The 20,395-nt window shown below is 39.1% G+C and overlaps 1 protein-coding gene across 1 annotated transcript in view; it reads left to right on the top strand.

Annotated features, from left to right (window-relative positions):
• The window catches only part of IQGAP2 (IQ motif containing GTPase activating protein 2), a 259,957-nt gene that overhangs the window by 196,139 nt on the left and 43,423 nt on the right, over window positions 1-20,395 (top strand). Inside the window, exons 15-21 of the mRNA XM_087430147.1 lie at window positions 2,900-3,067; window positions 7,397-7,539; window positions 9,427-9,597; window positions 13,056-13,139; window positions 14,308-14,379; window positions 15,042-15,111; window positions 18,366-18,574. Of these exons, the coding sequence (XP_087286273.1) occupies window positions 2,900-3,067; window positions 7,397-7,539; window positions 9,427-9,597; window positions 13,056-13,139; window positions 14,308-14,379; window positions 15,042-15,111; window positions 18,366-18,574 (917 nt within the window). The remainder of the gene's footprint in view (window positions 1-2,899; window positions 3,068-7,396; window positions 7,540-9,426; window positions 9,598-13,055; window positions 13,140-14,307; window positions 14,380-15,041; window positions 15,112-18,365; window positions 18,575-20,395) is intronic.

Below are 20,395 nucleotides of genomic sequence, written 5' to 3'. Positions count from 1 at the left end.
GGTTACAGTTTTTCTCTCAGAGGTCAAACCGAATTAGAGATTATTTTATTCCTTTTATTCCATGTTCTTCTTACATTTGACAAAAGTAAAGTAGATTCTGTTTTTCTTGTTGAGACTCATGGTTCTATTGACTATGAAAGTAAAAGGTTTTCTTAAATTAGTGTGATTTTGTGCTCCACACTTGCACATTTAAAATCTTATCTTCTCCCTGTGTCCTGTCCCTCAGAGGAGTTGATATAGTTTCTTCTATGGTATATAACAACAAAAAGATGTTCTGAAGATAAAACCATCTATATTCTGACACTGAGATGAGAATTTTCCAGTTTTTCAACAAGGAATTTAATCTTACTTTTAAAAGCATTCTTCATCCTTTATATGAAGACTTGAAACAGATTCTCGTCACATGTTGTAAGCATCAAACCCACTCTCAGATCATTTGATAAAAGAAAATGTATTGGCCCATATGTTTTACCACAGGCAAGATTTCAAAGGGCAGATTGACTCAAGTCTCCTTCATTTTGGCCCGAGGTGCATTTTCACTGGAGCATCTTGCTTTCTTAAAGTAGGTTTGTCTCTACTTTTGACCCCTTACAGCAATGTTTCTCAACCTTTTTCCCATATAGGACCCTAAGGAATCTTTCTAGACTTTTTTCCCCCCAATTGCTCCTCACTGTGAAAGTTTAATACCACAGATAGATTGTACATCTGTTTATGTACCATATGCAGATCTGTGCTTTATACATAAAAAGGTCATTTTTACCCCCTCCCCCCAAGAACCAAAAGGTTATATCGCCTCTTTTGAGAACGCGTGCCTTAGAGAAAGGCTGCTGGTATTGGCTTATGATGTAAAGCAAACACTTTTTGGGGGTCTTTTAGGAGATTTGTGTAAGGTTTCTTAATTTGTTCCTTAGCAGAAATATACCTAACTTTATGGAGATCATTTATCTGACATCCTCAACTATCTGGAACTTAACCACAACCCACAGGTTAAGCAAAAAGCAATCAGAATGGATGTCTCAAAGCCTGTGCACTGGAACTGATTGCCTCTACTTGTGGGGGCCTTGTGGACACACACTTTGTCTGTTTATTCTTGTCTTAGGCATAAGGCTAACATGTTTGCTCATTTCTCTTCCCAATTCAGAGTGCATCAGGAGCCACGTGTTACCAGGCAGTGAAGTGTTCGGGCTGTTCTATGCAGGCACACAGACAGCAGCAGGAAGGGATGCTGGCAGTGACAAGGGGGGAAACTAACAAGCATAGGAGTTTGGGGCCATTTAGTGCAGGAGCAAAGAAGCCCCAACACCTCCATGGTCCTTGAAGGTGTCGCCCGCTGGATTATAGCACAGGCTGATTCTAATGACATGAAGGGCTCTTCTGGCAGCTCTCAGCAAGCAGGAAGCACCTACTAGGTACTAGGGACTGTGGGTAGAATGATGAGCAGCATAGAAACTGTTCTGTTAGGGTTTTCCCCAGGGCTTTCGATTTTCATGGAAAATGGTTCTGTTAAGATGAGCTTCAGTAATCTGGAAAATTAACCTGTGGACCCACTCCTTGCACATCAATACTCAGTGATAAAGCACATTACTGTATGCAAGAAATTTATGCCTTGATAATCCCCATCCTTTAAGGAAAATAGCATTTTACTGGGTTAGACAAAGCTATCAGATATAATTTATGTGGGAATTCTTGGTCATTTACTTGTTCCTTCTGCTTCTCTCAGCCCACAAACTTCTCAAATACCAGTGCCACATTTTTCTCACCCTACGAAGCTTTCCTGGAGAAGAGGAAAGAGGGGCAGTTCACCTATTCCTACTGACTTCTGTAATCACAAGAACATACGCTATACCGTTTGTTCAGCAACAATTGGAGTCTGCCACAGAGGTTCTCTGTTATTCTTTCTGTGCTGCTCCAGATTCGCATGACTTTGACTCCAGGCTGTTGAAAGTCCAACTCTTTTTTTCTTGCCCCTTCAGCATTCATAGTTTTATGTACATGTGAACATAATTTGATGACAACAATATACCATTTAGCATTTGTATGGTAGAGTTGGACATGTATGTGTTTAAAAAAAAAGAAAAAATATCCATCTCTCCCCTCTCTTTTCATCTAGAAAGTTTTTTAACCTGGTTTCTTCCATATTTTAGTTTACATTTCTAACTCAGTACATTTACAGGTCGTGAAAACAGTAGTTCCATTGGTTGGACCAGAATATTCTTACCTGGACCTAAAGTGGATTATAAAGAATTCACCACGTTAACTTTTTTTAGGCAACCAAGAGTTCAATGTGGTTTTATTTAAGGGGAGAGGCAGAAATTTCAATGAGATAAAATGCTTTCGAGCCTAAACTGGTTCCAGAATTAAGTTTTTGAACTCCATTGCACATATCCACCAGCTGTGCCTGTTGTCTTTCTAGAGCATTCATTTAGGTTGCTAATGACAGCCTTTGTATATCTTGAGAATATATTAGCACTATACAAGAGACTATCAGGATTTCTGTAGCTTAGAAAGCATTTTACTTGTTCTGAGAATAAGTAAATGTCTTTGTAAAGCTAGTTCTCCAATACTGATTAATGACCCTACGTAAGGGCTGCGTATCCACGTTGGTGTGTATTCATCCCGTTTCATAGATGACTACGGTGAGCAGAACCTAATGTCTTGATACCACACAAGAGTAACCAGGAAAGACTGAGATTTTTAATAAACCATGCTCCTGGGAATCTTCTTACAAGCTAAACTGGTAGGTGAGTTGGTGACTGTCTCAGGCATATGTGGTACATACTCTCAAAGGGTAAAAAGGTTTAATACCAATGCTTTCCTAAAAGGTTGAATTATATCCTTGCCTGCCTCTAGGGTAAGCAGAGGATAACCATTAATAGAAACTTTCTTTTCCGTTACCCAGGGGTTACGCTGGTCGTTGATGTTAATCAGTGTTTGGAGAGAGAAAAGTCAAGTGATATTTTGTCTGTTTTGAAGTCTTCCGTTTGTAATCCAAATGACGTACTCCCCGAATGTGCTGACAGGTACTATGATGCCCTTGCGAAGGCAAAAGAGAAAAAATCTGAAAGTGGTAAGCTGCCTCGTCATTTAGCACCAACTAAATATTTTAAATATTTTTCTTAATTTTAAGACAAATATTGTTTTCAAATGAACATTTCTAAAATTTTTTTTGTCATCTATGGCACAGGAAAATTTTGAGATGTTTCTTTTTTGTTGTTTGGAAAGCTGTGATTTACTTGGTGACTATGCATGGGTGGCATCATAGACTTGAGAAGATACAGTATTTAAGGAGACTTTGCTTTCTGTAGGTCTTGCTTGTTGATCCATTCCTCCAGTGATACAAACTGATTTTTACACTCATGTTTCTCTCAATCCTTTTTGAAACAAATGATACATGATTGTATGATATTAAGTAGGAATAAAGAGTAATCTTGAAAATACAGAATAAAGTGTGGTGAATTGGTCTCCAAGAGATCAGATCAATAACCTTGGCAAGTATTTATGCCTATTCAATTCAGTGGCAGATCATGAAATGTTAGCTCTGGAAAGTGTCTTTGAGATCATGAGTTTAACACTCATTTATCAGATTTAGAAACTCACATTCATGAGATTTTGGACCGAAGGAAAAAATGACAGACCCAGGGAGATTGATTTTTGACAGAGATAATCCATCATTCCCTTAGTAGATTTTTCGAGCACCTGCTATGTCCTAGCATCAAGGATCAAGGTGTCTCCTGACTCCTAGCCTGGTGTTTATTTGTACCACAGCATAGGTCATGTACATAGTACTTTTCATCTTTAGGAAGATACTGTGACAGTATATGGCCTTAGAAGTGGAACTTAAAAAAAAAAATTTAGTTCAATTGAAAGTTTGTCCAATAGTACTCTATGTACTTACTTTTAAGTTTGTCTGATGCATTTCCAACTTGGAGATTCCCCCTCCAACTCAGCAAATCTTCCTGATAATGAAATGGGAGGCGGGCTATTGGCCCCTCTCTCTTACTTGACCTCTGACGACCCTTGAGCCCCTCTCTGTTCCCTCCACATCTCTTCATCAGCAGGTACCGTGCTGAGCCTTCCTCACTCTTCACGGGGAAAGAGTTGCACAACTGTATTAATGCAGAGGTTGAGTTCCTAGAGATGACCCATCATAATGTCAAATCCGTCCTGGCCCAGACTTAGTTTATCTTCTCTCTCCTAAACTTGTCTACTCCCTTTCCCATGTGCCATGTTTTAGTCAATGGAGTCAAAATGTCCCCAGATATCCAACTCAGAAACCTGGGAGGTACCTTAGAGTTACTTTTCTTCCAAAAAAAAGAGAGAGAGCCAGCTGGAACTTTGTTAGGGGTTGTTTTAAATCTGTAGATCAATTTGAGGAGTATTGCCATTTAACAATATTAAGTCTTCTGATCCATGTACGTGGGATATCTTTACTTTTAATTGGGGCTTGTTAAATTCTTTCAACAATGTTTTGTAGTTCTCAGTGTACAAGGCTTGCATTTCTTTTGTTAAATTTATTCCTACGTATTTTATCATTTTTGATGCTGTTGTAAATGTTTCCTTTATTTCGTTTTGGGGTTGTTTATTGCTGATATATAGAAATACAATTGATTTTTTTTTAAATTTTTTTATTTATTTATTTTTCCCCCAAAGCCCCAGTAGATAGTTGTATGTCATAGTTGCACATCCTTCTAGTTGCTGTATGTGGGACGCGGCCTCAGCACGGCCAGAGAAGCGGTGCATCGGTGCGCACCCGGGATCCGAACCTGGGCCGCCAGCAGCGGAGCACGCGTACTTAACCGCTAAGCCACGGGGCCAGCCCTGCAATTGATTTTTATTGAGAATTAATTCACATACCATAAAATTCACCCTTTCGAGGTGTGTAATTCAGAGGTTTTTAGTACATTCGCAAACTTGTACAGCCAACACTGCTAGTTAATTCCAGAACATTTTCATTTCACCAAACAAAACCCCATACCTATTAGCCATTGTTCCACATCCCCTACCATCAGCCCCAGGTGACCACTAATCTACGTTCTCTGTGTGCCTATTCTGGATATTTTCTATAAATGGAATCATACTGTGTCTGGCTTCTTTCCCTCAGCATAATGTTTTCAAAGTTCATCCATGTTGTAGCATGTATCAGTTCTTCATTCCTTTTTGTGGCTGATAATATTCCATTGTATGGATATGCCACATTTTATTTATCCATTCATCAATTGATGGAATTTGGATTTTTTTCCCCCTCTTTTGGCTATTCTGAGTAATGCTGTTGTGAACATTTGTGTACAGTTTTTGCATGGACTTATTTTCATACAGTTGATTTTTGTAGCTTGGTCGTGTATCCTGCAATCTTCCTGAACTCATTCTAACACTGTTTTACTGGATTCCTTGAGCCTCCACCTGTTTTTATAAATCAAGTGTTATTGAACAGCGGCCATGCTCGTTAATTTCCGCATTGCCTATGGCTGCTTCCATGCTACTATGGCAGAGTTAAGTAGTTCTGTCAGAGACCTATAGCCCACTAAGCTGAGAATATTGATTCTCTGGCCCTTTACAAAAAAGGTTTGCCGACCCCTGTTCTAGAGGGAAGTTGAGAAGATTTCTAGGCAATTAAAGACTGACTTTCACCCCCAGACAGAGTGATGAACCTTGTTTTGGGGAGTGAACGCAATGACTTATTCTTTTCTCTTTCACCTCTGGTTCTAGGTTGTCTCTTCTTTCCCTAACTGACATGTTCACTCTTAGGTGGATCACTCACCTCATGCCTCAGTTTAGCTGTTATACAGAGGTATAATTTTTGTCTGGAAGGCATCTAGAAAGTATGCCTCCTTTTAGAATGCTCATCACCTCTTAACTAACTGAATTTTTCTCTTCTGTGGTTTCCTCAAAGGCCCATTATTACTCTTTTCCCTAAGTAACAAACCAACTATATTTCTTAGGAAAAATACTTGTACCCTGTGCTGGAGACACCCTCGTCAGCCTCTCAAAGTCAGACTATAAATTCAAACTTGATGTGAAATGATAGGAATTCCCTTTTTCTATGATCCACTGACATTCCAAACCAAATAAAGTTTTCTAATGCCAATATGGTTGATTTTTAACCAACTAAGACCTTTTTACTTCTCAGTTCTTATGTAAATAAGAGACCAGTTTTCACCATCTTTGCTTTCTTTCCTTCCCACTGAGAGTTGCCTTTAAAAGGGTGTTTATTCTACTGAAAGCATTTGTGAATTGACAACTATTGGTGATTGAAAATATAATGATTACTTGTGATCAGCCTAATTTAACTATGCAATGTATTTTCTAGTAGACTAGCATTTCTAAACAGATAACAGCTATCTGACTGCCCGTTTAAAAAGAAATACATCTCTCTTCCTGGTCATTGACAAATAGAACAGTTGAGGGGCACTTAAAATCAAATAAAGAATCAACACACACTGAAGGGCCTTAAGGTTTCTCTGCTTAGTTACTTGAATCCATTTAAATATTCTACGAGGAAAATCAGTTGAACTCTGACTTACGTATAAAGGCAATTAATCTAATGCTCACTTGGCAGCAGTTGGCTTAGCTTAGTCTAGGTCAGAACTTTTTTATTTTTATTGTTGTTTTTAGCTCTCTGGTCTGGAACAGGGATCATGATCATTCAACAAAGTAAACAGATTTCTAAATAGGAAGTGTAGCCCATGATTTCATAAGGAGGAGATATTCTTCTTGATCAATTTAAGTCATGACTGCCATAGATTTTTTTCTAGTACACCCCTCCCCTCAAATTAAGTCCTTTCAACATTTTTTTTTCTTATTTTGTGTGGTGTGTGGAGCAAGATGAGTGAGAGGAACCAGGAATTTTCCTTCTCCCTGCTTAGTGGCCTTAGTGTTTGCATATGCCATTTTGTACTTTGAATAGAGTTATCTGCAAAGATGAGTCACCTCTGCTTTGGTTTAATGGCCCTCCTTAAATAATGGGTCACAGTCCTTGTAGGTCACTTCTTCTCAGAGAAGTTACTGGAAGGCTGTCTAAGCAAAGAGGATTCTTGCTCATTGGTCTCCTTTTTCTCCTTGTAGTGCTGTTCACATCTACCTGGGGCATACATTCTTGGTTTGCTTTTCCTTCTTGTTGGCCACTTGTGATTCCTATCATCCGCATGAAAAATTTGGGATCCAGAGCTAGCATTCGACATCAGTCTCTCCTCCCTTTTCTTTGGCTTAGCGGGGAGCTGCCAATGAATACATAGAATTCATTCCATTTTAGTGAGTCATTTCTAATGATTTTAACTTAGACCATCTGAATGCTTGGTAAAAAACACATCCATCAGATTATTTTACATATTGAGGAAACTACATTGATGTTAAAGGGTTCAGTGTTTCTCTCTAGAATGTAACAAACTTTTTTCTTTAGTGTCTGCTGAAGGTTCATGGCTCAAACTCACCCTGCAGGAGAAATATAAGTACTACTACAACATCGATTCGAAAGAGAGTTCCTGGGTCACACCTGACTCATGCTTGTCTAAAGAATCATGGCTCATGGTGAAGGAAATTGAGGTAGGAAGTTGGTGTTTGATGGAAAACTGTGCTACATGAGGATAAATGTGACTGCTTTTCTGTTTTTGACTCGTGAAAGTGATGGAAGGAACTAATTGATTTATTTGAAGGCTGGATGTGGAGTAGAGTTTTCATGAACTACAGTTGGATGTGGTTACATGGTTACTAACTTTTAGAATGCTTTCCATATTGGCATAACACCACCAAACAGAGCAGAGGGAAGACAGCTTTTGCAGCTTACTCGGGGTGATAGATTATCCTAAGAAATCAATTATCAGGTTTTCCTTGACTCAAAGGCTCAATTAGTAATAATTCCTTGATTGTCAGTATTCAAAATGTCTTCTTTCTTTCCCCCTCTCAGCCTGCAACACAGATATGTAGGTCCTTTAGAAAGTGAGTAATGCTTCCGAGGGGGAAATACTCTTGAAGGAATGTTCAAGATTGCTTTGGACTTGAGACCAAAAGTTGGACCCAAAAGATATTTAAAGAGAAAATACTGATAATTTTTGAGTTCCGTTTCGGAAAAAAAAATAGAACACACAAATGTAGATCTTACAGAATTGTTCAAAGTCACCAGCATCAACGATGTTGCAGTATCACAGTACTGTGGACAGAATCACCAGTATGGTATTTACAAAACTCAGAGACAAAACTGGGCTGGGGCTGACACTGCCACCAGAAATCTTGAAAGACAAGAAGATAGTGAAGAATGTAATTTATTAACTAATTTCAAATGTTCAAAGTTCCCACAATTTATAGGAAAATAGCATTGTGGCAATGAATTATTAGTGCTGCTTTGTTGAAAAATGAAATTACGGACAAGATTTAAAAACCGTACGCTGCAAAGATGAAAAGAGGTATCAAACTGTGAAGAAGCAGCAAGAAAGGGTTAAAATGCAGAGGTAAAAACTGCTCGTGTGTGGCGTCCAAAGATGTCCTAGGCATAGCTCTGTGAAAGCGAGCATCTGTCTGTTAGGGTTATTAAAAAGTGGAGAATCTACATTGTAGAAAAAAAAAAAAGGAAAAATTTTATTTCTTCGAGACAATCTAAAATTACTGATTTTATTCAACGAATATACGTATATGTCTTCTCTTAAAGGTATTTACGCATCTTTTCTATGATTTCACTTTTAATTGTTTGAATTGACTCCAATCCGTTTGGAATCCAATCCAAATCTATTGATTTCAGTCACACTGGATAAGAGGCATCAGCCATAGAAGTGAGTTCAGTCTTTGCTTGCATCTCTCAAAGAACATACAAGTAAACTCAGTTCATAATCCACATAAAGACAAATCACAGTCCGCCCTCTTCCTTCTTCTCGTTCATCTCGGTCTGCCGATGGTAGCGCATCTTTCCTCTCCCTCCTCCTTTCCTTCTGCCCCAAGTCTTTTATTTTCCCCCAAATTTATTTTGAGTTTTCCCCAACCTAATACAATGGTCTGCCTACCCTGGCCTGGGCAAGCGAAAGCGGGCAGAGAAGCCTGAGGACCTCATGGGCACTCCAGGCTTGTCCTTGGCAGCCTGAGGGAGGGAGGATGTGATTCTTATTCTTACCATATTCATCCTTGTCTCATTTTCACTCTGTGGGGCTCAGGCCTCACGCTTGGTCCTTGCTGGTGTCATCTGTACATCTCCACCTCCAAATTTTGAGATCATTCAACCGTGTTCTCATACCATCCCAGCACAGAGCTCAGAGGATTCCAAAATCCTGTTGCTAGAAAGAAGTTAAGCGAGTTCATCCCTCAGCTCTGGTCAAATCTGTTTTTAAACTAAACCAGAAAGAGCTATTCATACCATTTTATAAAAGATAAAACTTCCAGAAGCTATTCTATATGCTCCTTTCACCTGATGTGTGAAGTGTAATCATAAGAAATATCTCTTGCCAGGACATCATCGAGGAAGTCACAGCAGGTTACATTCGTGAGAAGATGTGGTCTGCTTCTGAAGATTTGCTTCTTCGCTTTGAAGCCACAAGCTCAGGACCCCTCCTTAGGAAAGAGTATGAAGCTAGGAAATCATTTTTGTATGAACAAGAAGCGCATGTGGTCCAAATACAGGTATGTGAATCACCTACCACTAGTTACATCAAACTGTCGTATCCCCTGAAAATGTTTTATTTGATAAGATAATCAACTACCAGCTTTCTAATAAACAAATCTGACTGCAGAGTTTTTCCTTAATCAGTGCCCTTGAGTCTGCTTTATTAATGCTTCGAGATGGGAAAAATGTTGAATGATTTTTCACCTGTGGTCTTCTGGAGAGTATTCAGGGGCACTGTGGACTTGCACAGATCCACCTGCCACCAACCTAGTCAGAGCTGGAGGGACACCTCAGATCAGAGTTGAAATCGTGTTTCTCTAAAAAGCTAGATCTCCTTGTGTCATCTACTTCCTGAATCAGGTGCTTTACGAATTGGTTTTTAGTGGGTAGTGGCTGTTGAGTGGCGTCTGAGGTTCTATGCTCTTCTAGCCGGAAAGAGCGGAAGAGCTAATGAAATAGATTGAGCGTCTCCAAGAGTATCTTCTCCCTTATCTAATCTGTCATTCTTTGTTTAGGCCTACAGGAGAAATCTTCATTCCCAACTTTTTATCGTGAGTTGTTCTTAAGCTAGTGTGACTTGTCCGAACTTTCTTGTTGGCAGGAGAGGAACTTGCCAGATTTAGATGTTTCTCCTCTGTATTCCCCCAACACCCTCTATCAGCCACCACGCTGACTTCCGAAAAGCCATGTGTTTGTCTTTTTTTGTGCATCCAAAGTGATGCTGTTATTGACAAGCAGAGTTTGATGGGGTTTTTCTTTGGCCAACAACTATGAAATTTCCTAAATTGGAAGTTTTTAAGCTGAAGAGCCTCTCTTTTGTGATCATTGGTGTACTTATCTGCTTCTCTCACCTAACTATAATAATGTTCAGGGCAGAAAATGAATTTTTAAAACTTTCATATTCTTGTGTCTTGCATACAATAGGTACTCAAATGATTGAATTTGCTCAGAGCTTAAGATATTAGAAGGCAGAAATGATTAATTTTTTAAAAGAAATTTCTCCTATTAACCTGACACTCAAAGGATTTTTCTAGGTGAACCAATAAGTTTTCTAGTTTATTCCTTCTTTAAACAAGTGGTAGGCAAAACACACAGGAAGTGAACAGAAGCCTAAAAATAGAATCACCTACAGTGATGCTGAGGCTCTAATTTTGCACAAAATTCAAAGAGTGTCAGCTGATGTGACACAATTTGGACCAACTCGAATCTCTCTAGTCTCAGGGCATGGAGCGGTGTTGCAGTTGGAAGGCATTCTGAAGAGCCCACCATATATAATCCGTCTGATATTAGGACCCAGGGCTGAAGTCACGAGAGGGCTGGGGAAAGGACAGAAACAATCTTTTGGAGCCATTTTCCTTCAGTTCAGCAGAGGCACCAGGATTGAAGAAGCCATCAAACTAAGAAGTCACCCGTCATGCCTTTTTTTTTTCACTCTTCTGATGGTTTTCTGTCAAGGAGGGCATGAGGTCTAAAGGCAAGCTATTCTGGAGATAAATATAGTCAGTAGAAACCTGCTGACCCACAAAACCAAGACCATGAACCAAAGGGTATCATGGTAATCTCATTTCTTGCCAAAGGGCTGATTAAGCCCTGAATTCAGAGACTGATCTGAAATCTGAAGACTTCCCCTCCATAGAATAGCTCAACCTTCCTAGCTTGCCAGATCAGCCCAGATACAGTGCTTTTAACAAATTCAGAGAGAAAGCTCCAGGCTGAGGCCAACCACACCCCAGCTCCACCACCCTGCACCCTCAGTCTCCTGCCCAGGAACTGAGAGAATATATGTCATCAGTAGCCAATCCTCTGTCGCAAGTGCTTCTGGAAGAAATCAGAAGGTGCCCAAGTAAATGGAGGGAAGTCAAGGAGAATCTACATAGCCATATTATTTTTGAACAGTAAGAGGGCCCTGACAAAATGGCCTACATTTAAGAATGAGTGAGCCAGAAAAAAATCTCAAACAAAAAAGAAAATTTCATATCAAAAAAAAAAAAAAGTATAAGTTGTAAAATATAAAGGAAGTAAACATTTAAGGATACTCTTATTCCAGGAGACAGAAGACAGAAGACATTTTTATACTGAAACTGCTTTATGCTTTCAAGAAATTTAATAAGACATAGACTTAATGAAACAAGTCAACACAATAAAATGAAAAGATAACCGATCATTAGAGAGGAAGAGAAATAATGACATCATGGAATATAAATGAACTTTTAACTGCAGAATGCAGAACAGACAGTGAAAAGTGAAACGTGGAGAACTTGAGAAAAATCACACAAAAAGCTGAGGAAAAGAATAGATGATTTAAAATACATTTTCTCATCTAAAAATGATAATATCCCTTTTATTGCAGGGTTGTGGGGATTAAATGGGATAATTCACGTAACAGACTTTGCCCCCAGTATGCCGCTCTTCAGTGCTCAGTAAGTGTTAGAAATGATGAGATGGTAGAAAAGATGACTCAGGACAGATCATGGGTGTCCAACATGGAAGTTGTTTGTATGGCACAAGAAGAAACCAGAAAAAGCGAGACAGGAAAAAATACATACCTACAGTTTTGTTTTTTTTCTTGAACTGAAGAAAGCTGGAACACTTCTTTTTAGGAAAAAACATAATAGTGACAAACCCCAAAACTTAGCCCTGGGAATTACTGAATTATTGAAATTCAGGTCAGAGAGTGCCACAAGCATCTGGGCAAAAAGAAAAACAAGCTTCTCTGAGGCAAATTCAGATTGCCAGGAGCAGTGGCAGAGTCTGCAGGCTGGGAGGAAGGCGGGGTGACCCTCTGTGACAGTCCTTCGTCACATTGTTTTAATGTAACTGACCGCTCTTGTAGATGGCTGGATTTTACCTTGTAGCAGAGAAGGACAAGAGATAAATGTTTAGGGCTTTCTTGGCTAACAGATCACTCAAGAATTTGTGCTTTGGGAGTTGCAGTTGGTCATTTGAATATTATTGAGGTGCCCAATTATCAAGTAACACAACCAACTTAGAAAGCCGGATTTTCTAGAGATTGACAATGACAATCTATAAAACAAAGTGGTAACCTCTGGGGTCTAGATATTTTGAAAGACTCCTTTATTGCAGATGCATTACACAGAAAATATATTTATGGTAACAAAAAACAAAACAAAAAGGTGAGTGTTATAAATTTTCCCACGTTCTCATACCAGTCAAGAGCGAGGAGATTGACATCCAGGGCCGTGATAAAATGAAGCTTTCAAAAGAGAAACTGGGCTTCTGCCCGGCGACTCTGCTGTCCCAAGCTTGAGAGAAGCCTCAGCTTGAGCTGGTGTACTCTGCTTGGTTTAAGGTCCACCCCCAGAGACAGGGGGACCTCAGATGAGCTTTGGAGGGGAGGGTCTCTGACAGCATTGCAACTCAGTGTCTCCTGAGATATTCTCTGTTCTTGTACTTTCTAGAATAAACTGTGGAAAACTTGCACATAACTAATTGGGTAACTCACTGTTTTCCACAGGCTTTTTGGAAGGGACATAAACAACGGGAAGCATACATGAGCAGGCGGCAAATGTTCGCTGATAATGTTGCTTCTATTGTGAAGGTAAACGACCTCTCCTACCTTTTCAAGTGCTTGACTCAAACTTTTCCCTTCATTTTAATTTTGCTTCTGGAAGACAGACTACGGAAAGAATGTATATGAGCCTTGATGTCAGGAGCAAGTCCTGGGTTTGAATCTCCCCTCCACTTCTTACTCACCTGATCATCTTCAAGTCTATTAAAACACTGGCTCAGGTCCTTTATGTGGTTGTGAGAATCAAATGTGAAAGTGCTTCATGACCAATAAATGTTCTTTCTCTGGAAAGTCTAAATTGATTGTTTCAAGTCTGAGGGACACCCAGCTTTGTTTCATGGTCTTCTTATCATATATGCTAATAATATTTAGAATGCTCAATCTTAAGGTTTGTTAAAGGCAAATGCAACACTAGTGACAAGAAGAACTAGAGTTGGGTTGGGACGCGTGTTTGGGTGGTGAGCCAGTCTAACACAGCTTTTCACCTAGGCTGACGGCTCTGAGCTTAGAGAAAGAAAAGGCACCGGATGCCTGCTCCCCCAGAGCTGAAAACCAAAGGAGTGTGCAGAAATGAGCTGGGAGACCACTTGGACATCAAGATGAGAGTCAGAATAGTGGGGCTGGAGAGAGAGTTTGGAATCAGATGACATTAGATTAAAAGACCTTTCAAACGGTGAAGACAGGCAGAAAACGATGTGGTCTAGCTCCGTAGCACATCAGCTCCTTCATACTGTCCTGGGCTCACTGTGGAACACGTGTCTGTTCTCAGAGAACTGCTGCTCATGGTTGGTCCCTATGAGACCTCTGCAGGTGTTTTCCTGTCAAGACCTAAGGATATTGGATGCATTTAAGAGCTGTTAGAAGAAACCCTGGACTTAGTTTAATTTGATTTCCTGACCCGTGGCCACTCTCACCAAATGCTTTGTCCTCTTGGCTTTTCTTTCTTTAGATTAAAGCAAAGTACTGCAAAGCTCCGTTACCTTCCCCACCATAACATATGAAATGTTTTTGAATCCCTTAAGAAAAAACAATAAAAGAAGTAGAAGATGAAGATTAGGCTGTAGATGTTTGTTATCTGGTGGGCTGCTAATTTTTACTGTTTTATCAAAATAACTATTATTTTCAGAAAGACTGCATAAAAAAGATATTAAAGTTTGTTTGGTAATGGCCTTGATGTCTCTATTTGACTTATTTTTAGATTCAGTCCTGGTTCCGGATGGTAACAGCACGAAGGAATTACCTTTCACGACTACAGTATTTCAGAGATCATGTAAGAGACATGCGTGTGGATTTTTTATCCTGCCTGAGAATGAGCTAAATGAATGCTTTGTTGAACGTTAGCATTGAATGATTTTTATTAAGTGGTGGAAATGAATACCAGGAGGAAAAATAGGTCTTAGAACTTGATGTGGTAATATTTGGAGACTGACTTTTTAAATTCAGAACTCACGTTCAGAGTGAGTCTTCACCAGTCAGGACTGGATAGGAAATGGGTGAAAGGAACTGATTGGGCTAGTAATGCCAAAGAGAAAAGATTCTAAAGAAGTATTTTCCAACATTGCTTGTAAACTTTTTCTAACTGCTGACTGATTAACTTAAATAGAAGTCCACCAGAGGAATTTTTTCAGGATCTTTTCAAAGAGGGAGATGTGAAGATAGATTGGATCATCTCAGTTTGGTGCTAAAATTATTTTTCCCTTTTTAGATCTCTTTATATAAATAGTCCCTGTTCAATCTTGTTTATAATTTTAGCTAACTTATCCTTTCTTCAACGAAAATGCAAAAATAAACATTGAATACGCCACATCTGTATACTGTCATTTCTAAATAGTGTCCATTCTTAAATATTGTCCATTCTCAAATAGTTCTGAATTCTAGAATAGTGGAGTAATTGGGACTCTGGAAGGTCATGATGGTCTCATTCTTTTGCAGAAAAATGAAATTGTGAAAATACAGTCACTGTTGAGAGCAAACAAAGCAAGAGATGACTACAAAACACTGGGTAAGTGGGAGCATTCTGAAACAAAGTATGGATCCCTTATAAACCAGGCAAGGACAAGCTATTTCCGTCTTAATCACTTCAGGGGCTGCTCCAAGAACAGAGGATGACCACTGTGTCCAGTAGATTTTGATCATCTCGGGCCCCAGCTTCTGAACCAGTACACAAAGGAACGTGTGCTGACAGGAAATGGGCCTTCCTATTATAAGTGGAGGGGGTAAGGAGTGGATATGATTTCTTCTTCAGAAAGAATGGAGTTGGCATAAATGCTGATATTTCTATATTAAATGTGAGCTAGAGTCCGGAATCTAATGAAAAGAGTTAACCAGAAGATAAGCTTACATTTAAACTGTTTATTAGGTGGCCTATGATTTTTTTCTCTCATTTTAAGAATAAAACATGTTCATAAAAGAAATTTTGGAAATATAAAGAGGGAAAAAAAAAAACAGAGTCTCTGCTCCCAAAGATGATTACAAACATCTTCCTGTAATTTCATTCTGGGCTTTTCACAGTAGCTGTGGTTTTTTTAAATGTTTTCTTAAAATACTAGTATATGCTGTTTGTGGCAAGTTTGAAAACAGCAAAACAAAATAAAAAACACCCAGAAATATCATTCACATTGTGTTCTTTTTACAGTCCCAACCCTACATATGTTTGTTATTCTGTTTTTTACATAATGAAGATCATTCTTTATCTGCTGAATTTTTAGCATTCTAATTATCACAAGAACATGTGATAGATTAAGAACACATCCTAGATTAAGTCAAGAAGAGCCTGCTGATAAATTTATTAGTACTGCCCAAATTTTTAAAGTATTTTATTTAGGTCATTCAAAATTAGTTTTGAGAGGGTAAAAAATCATTGTTTGTGTTCCTTAGTAATGAAAAGGGTCGTTATGTTGTCGCTAACTCTGCATTGTTTCTTATTTTTATTTTTTGGAGAAAATAAAAAACTGTTCAGTAATGTTCCTAGCACAGTGCCTCGTAAATAATGGAACCAATTCCCTCTATTCTGTAAAGTCTGTCTGAGTTATGGAGTGAAGTAGAAGGCTCGAGAGAGATCTTCCCTGATACTTGTTAAGGAAAAGCCGCGGGAAGCTTTAGAGGCCAGGTCCTGCCTCCAGCCTGCAGAATCTACTGGACGTTAACCCATTGCCTAGATTCCAGAATCCAATATGCAACCTGAGTGAGGAAAGGTCGGCCATTCTTTTCAATGCCACACTTCTCCACTTTTGAATTACTGAGATTCGTTTCTCCGTTGGTAGATATCTAAGTTTTTTTACAAGAAGCTGAGTAGGGGGTTTGTGTTCTGAGCCCTCACACACTAAAACAGGTTTGCTATTGCCTTTGCACAGGAAAGATAATTTAAGAATAAATTTTCCAAATGAACATGGTCTGCTTTCATTTCCTTCCAGATAACATGTTTCTGTGGGTAGTTGCAGTTTATACTTCCTTACTTTTTTTTTTTTTAATTACAAAGACAAAAGAAATTCCAATGAAAACATCGAAGTGATTTTATCTTAAAGCATAGAAGGTAGATAGAAACTATGTTAGTTAGTAAGTTAGATCTGAGCTGCTCTGCGCTTTGGCAAATAGGGTGGTTTTGTGGTAACTGAAATGTGACTTTTCACTTCTGTCTCAATTCAGCATCCTCATAAAACTAAGGCATTTTTTTAATCTGAAAAAAAGATCACTTTTCTTAGTCTATCCTCATACATTTTCACCCATTCCCTCTGGAAAGGCATTGAATGCACTCAAGCTTGGAAGTTGCTGGAAGTGTAATATGGCCACTTGTTAAGCACTGACTATGAAGTTATGTGATTTCCTGAAATTAAAATATCTCAAAGTGGTTCTCAGCATGAAGATGTCAAAAAATCTACTGTTCATAGAGGAAATATTAAGTTTGAGCCATGATAATTAGTAAAGCTAAAATATTAATTTGTTTCTAACGGGCCTATTAGCACATGCAAAGATACACAATCCTTAGGAGCAGGGGGAGAGAACTTTAGACACAAATGAGATGGCTCATGTTCTCTCAAGTTAGCTACATAAATGAGCTCTGGTGCACCGCTCAGACTTTTTCTGATATGGTTATGTCATCAGCAACATCTTTGCTAGAAATGGTAGGAAAATAAGTTCACATGTGCTTCAGTGATCAGGAAGCAAAGGGTCCAAGGTGACTTGCTCCAATCAAGACCATCGGAAGTGGCGAAAAGAAATACGGATGCCTCTAGACTTGGTTATTCATGCTGAGTTCATGCTGTTAATTGTTTCTTGGTTGAACTCTTTTTATTCCTTGAGTGTCAAAACACCACAGAGCCAAGCTGGAAGTGAAAAGGGAGATTGACAGGGCCCTAGATGTGATGGAGAGGACAGCTATTGAGGGTACCACAACTGCACTGGGCTCTGTCATCTTTGTATTGCTGTGTGTAATCATTCGTCATCAAAGGTCCAGACAGTTTATTCTTACAGTTTACCCAGAGTGGATCTCACTAAATACCTTAAAAAATATTTTTTTTCAAAAGTCAGAGTGCAAGGCAATTAAAGCATAATTGATGTTCAAGGCTCTAAGGGAAAGGGTTTTAGAATTTCTATGGATACCCTCTCAACGACTGAGGCTGGTCTCCCGGGTCCTGAGCACCCTCCCTTGGTCCATGCTGAAAGGACAAGGGCCAGGTTTCAGTTTCTGAAGTCCTTTCTTTCTGGCAAGTAGAACATGTGTTCCTCTTGCCAGTCCGTTGGCCCCTATTTGGCCTTAAAGTTCTCCCTCCCTTGATCTTTTCTAATTCACCTTTCACCTAGTTCCTGCTCCTTCCCAAAGGTCTTTTGGGCTGAGAGAAACCACTTTCTGCTTCCTGCAGCAAGAACAGAAATCCCTTATCTGGCTCAGCCACAAGCTCTCAGGGCCGAGGTAACTTACATTAACATTCTTTCCCAGGGTCCTCATCAATAAGGCACGGGTAGATAGAACTGTCTTCTCAGTGCGTGCGTCCTGGAATCAGTGGGAGAGAGGGCTGATAAATGAATAATAGATAACCAGAAAATAGTGAGGCTGGACATTATCAGTAGTGTGCATTTATTTATATGATCAGTTTCCTTGTCAAGATTTTACATGGGGCCGAGTGATTCACTCCAGACACCAAATACTTCCATTGCCATATTTTGCTGGTAATGCTTGATTCAAAGACCTGGTTTCTTTCCTATTGATGATAATTCCAAGCTTGCCTAATTAAAGCATGCCTGTTCCTTTCTCTGCAGTTGGCTCTGAAAACCCGCCGTTAACAGTAATCCGCAAATTTGTACACCTACTGGACCAAAGTGACTTGGATTTCCAGGAGGAGCTGGAGGTAGCACGGTTGAGGGAAGAAGTGGTGACCAAGATCAGGGGCAATCAACAGCTAGAGAAAGACCTGAACCTGATGGACATCAAGATTGGGCTCCTGGTGAAGAACAGGATAACACTAGAGGTCAGTGGGGTCTCTGGGACTGGTGGCTCCCAGAAGAGAGAAAATGCACATATATTGGCCCACAACACCTTGGTCCAGCTAAGCTCAACTGAAATCCAGAATGAATTGTCCAAAGTTCAGTTACCGTTTTTCTTACAAATTAGTGGTTCTCAGACCTGCAAAATTCTGTGCCTCCCTTTTATAATGTATTTTGTAAGGCTTCTTTACCATTTTGAAATGAAATTTATATGAAATAAAACCTACTTAAATATGTACCTTCATAATAATACTAAGGTTTTTATATGAATATGAAAGAGAAAAAGAAAGTAATTTATAATAAAAACACATTTTAATTTGAAAATACATGGGCCCAATGCCATTAGAAGCTATGTGATCAAGTGGCCTGAGTGTTGGGCTCTTCACAGAACAACCACAGACTGAGAGAGCTACAAATAGCTACAGATGAGACTGATCTGGGTGAGTGGTGGAACCGCTGGTTATTTCATTTTCCAAAATGGAAAGTTCAGAATAAGCAAAGTGTGGTCTCCCCCCACCCCAATTTACACAGAATTGCAGTCCTAGAAAATTCAGTGTATATTAAAATTGTGGGGATACGTATTGTACTTATATGTAAAACAAGTAGATTCTAGGCTCAAATAATTACACATAGAATTTTGACCTACATGAAAGACCAGCAAGACATTCAAAATCCAGCATTCAAGCTGTGGACAATTATTTATGCAGGACCATCCTACAAATTGCAGGACAGCAGAGCATCTGTCACCCCTAGCCCCTACCTGCTGGAAGCCAGTGGTGCCCTCCAATCATTAAGATGTTAAAAAACACCCTATGCATTTCCAAAATGGCCCATACACAGAGTGGTACTGCCCCACTAATAGCCTCTAAATAAATAATGCTGTAGTTTTGTATCTGTGTGAAACCCGCCAACGTCAGAGCTCCTGAAAACCATGTGAAAAGTGTCATTTTTACCCAAGAAAAGGAGATTTCTAGGGTAAGGCTGCTCTCCATGTCCCTGCTCCTATGCCACGTCAGTTTTCAGAAAACTGATATGTCAAGCACGGGGAAGCTGACCTCTGGAAGCTCCGAGACGGCCACGGTGGGTCAGAGGTGGAGAGCCAACTGCCGGTGACTCGAATACGTGGTGCTGGAAAACTGGGAGGTGCGCAGCCATTGGGAGGCCACCAGATAAGTGGACATGTGAACGCCCACTCTGGTCTCCAGCCCTCACAGACATCCTAGTGAAATAGTGCAGAGAGAATAAGGAAAATAGAGCAATTTGTAAAATAGGAAATTATCATCTTTTCTAAATATTAAGAAAACTACAATTTAAATGTTCTGCATTTTTTTCATTATTTTATCCAGAAAAACAATAGTACTTTACTCTTTTTAAAAAAATCATGTTTGTATTGTTGACACACATGAGAACTTTTGAAGTATAATATATTCCAGAAGGTCCTTCAGAGAATGCCTTTTATAGTCTTAAACTGCTCTTTTATCCTATTCCCATAAAGTTGTAAACAGGAAATGTCTTGCCTGTTAAAATAAAGGCTTAGTTGTGAAACAGTAAATAGTAGACATATTTATGTAGCTTGTGGGAATACAATCATGGCAGATTTTCAGATCTTTATGAATGTTTAAGATTTTTTTTAGAAGTGGTCCTAATTGATAGCATTGTGAAACAAAGTTAATTTTTCATCTTTCAAACACCAAATATTTATCAAACACTTATTAGAAGTTAAACTAATGATGATTAAATATGTAGCCTTTAGTCTTATTGATAGAGCATATTTATATTTAGTTTGATGATAAGAAGGATGCAAT

This window comes from Ceratotherium simum, chromosome 4 (assembly GCF_057802395.1).
Source record: "Ceratotherium simum simum isolate JZ-2026a chromosome 4, ASM5780239v1, whole genome shotgun sequence".
Lineage (NCBI taxonomy): Eukaryota > Metazoa > Chordata > Mammalia > Perissodactyla > Rhinocerotidae > Ceratotherium > Ceratotherium simum.
Note: the sequence above shows the minus strand (reverse complement) of the source record. Positions and strands in the feature narration are given on the sequence as shown.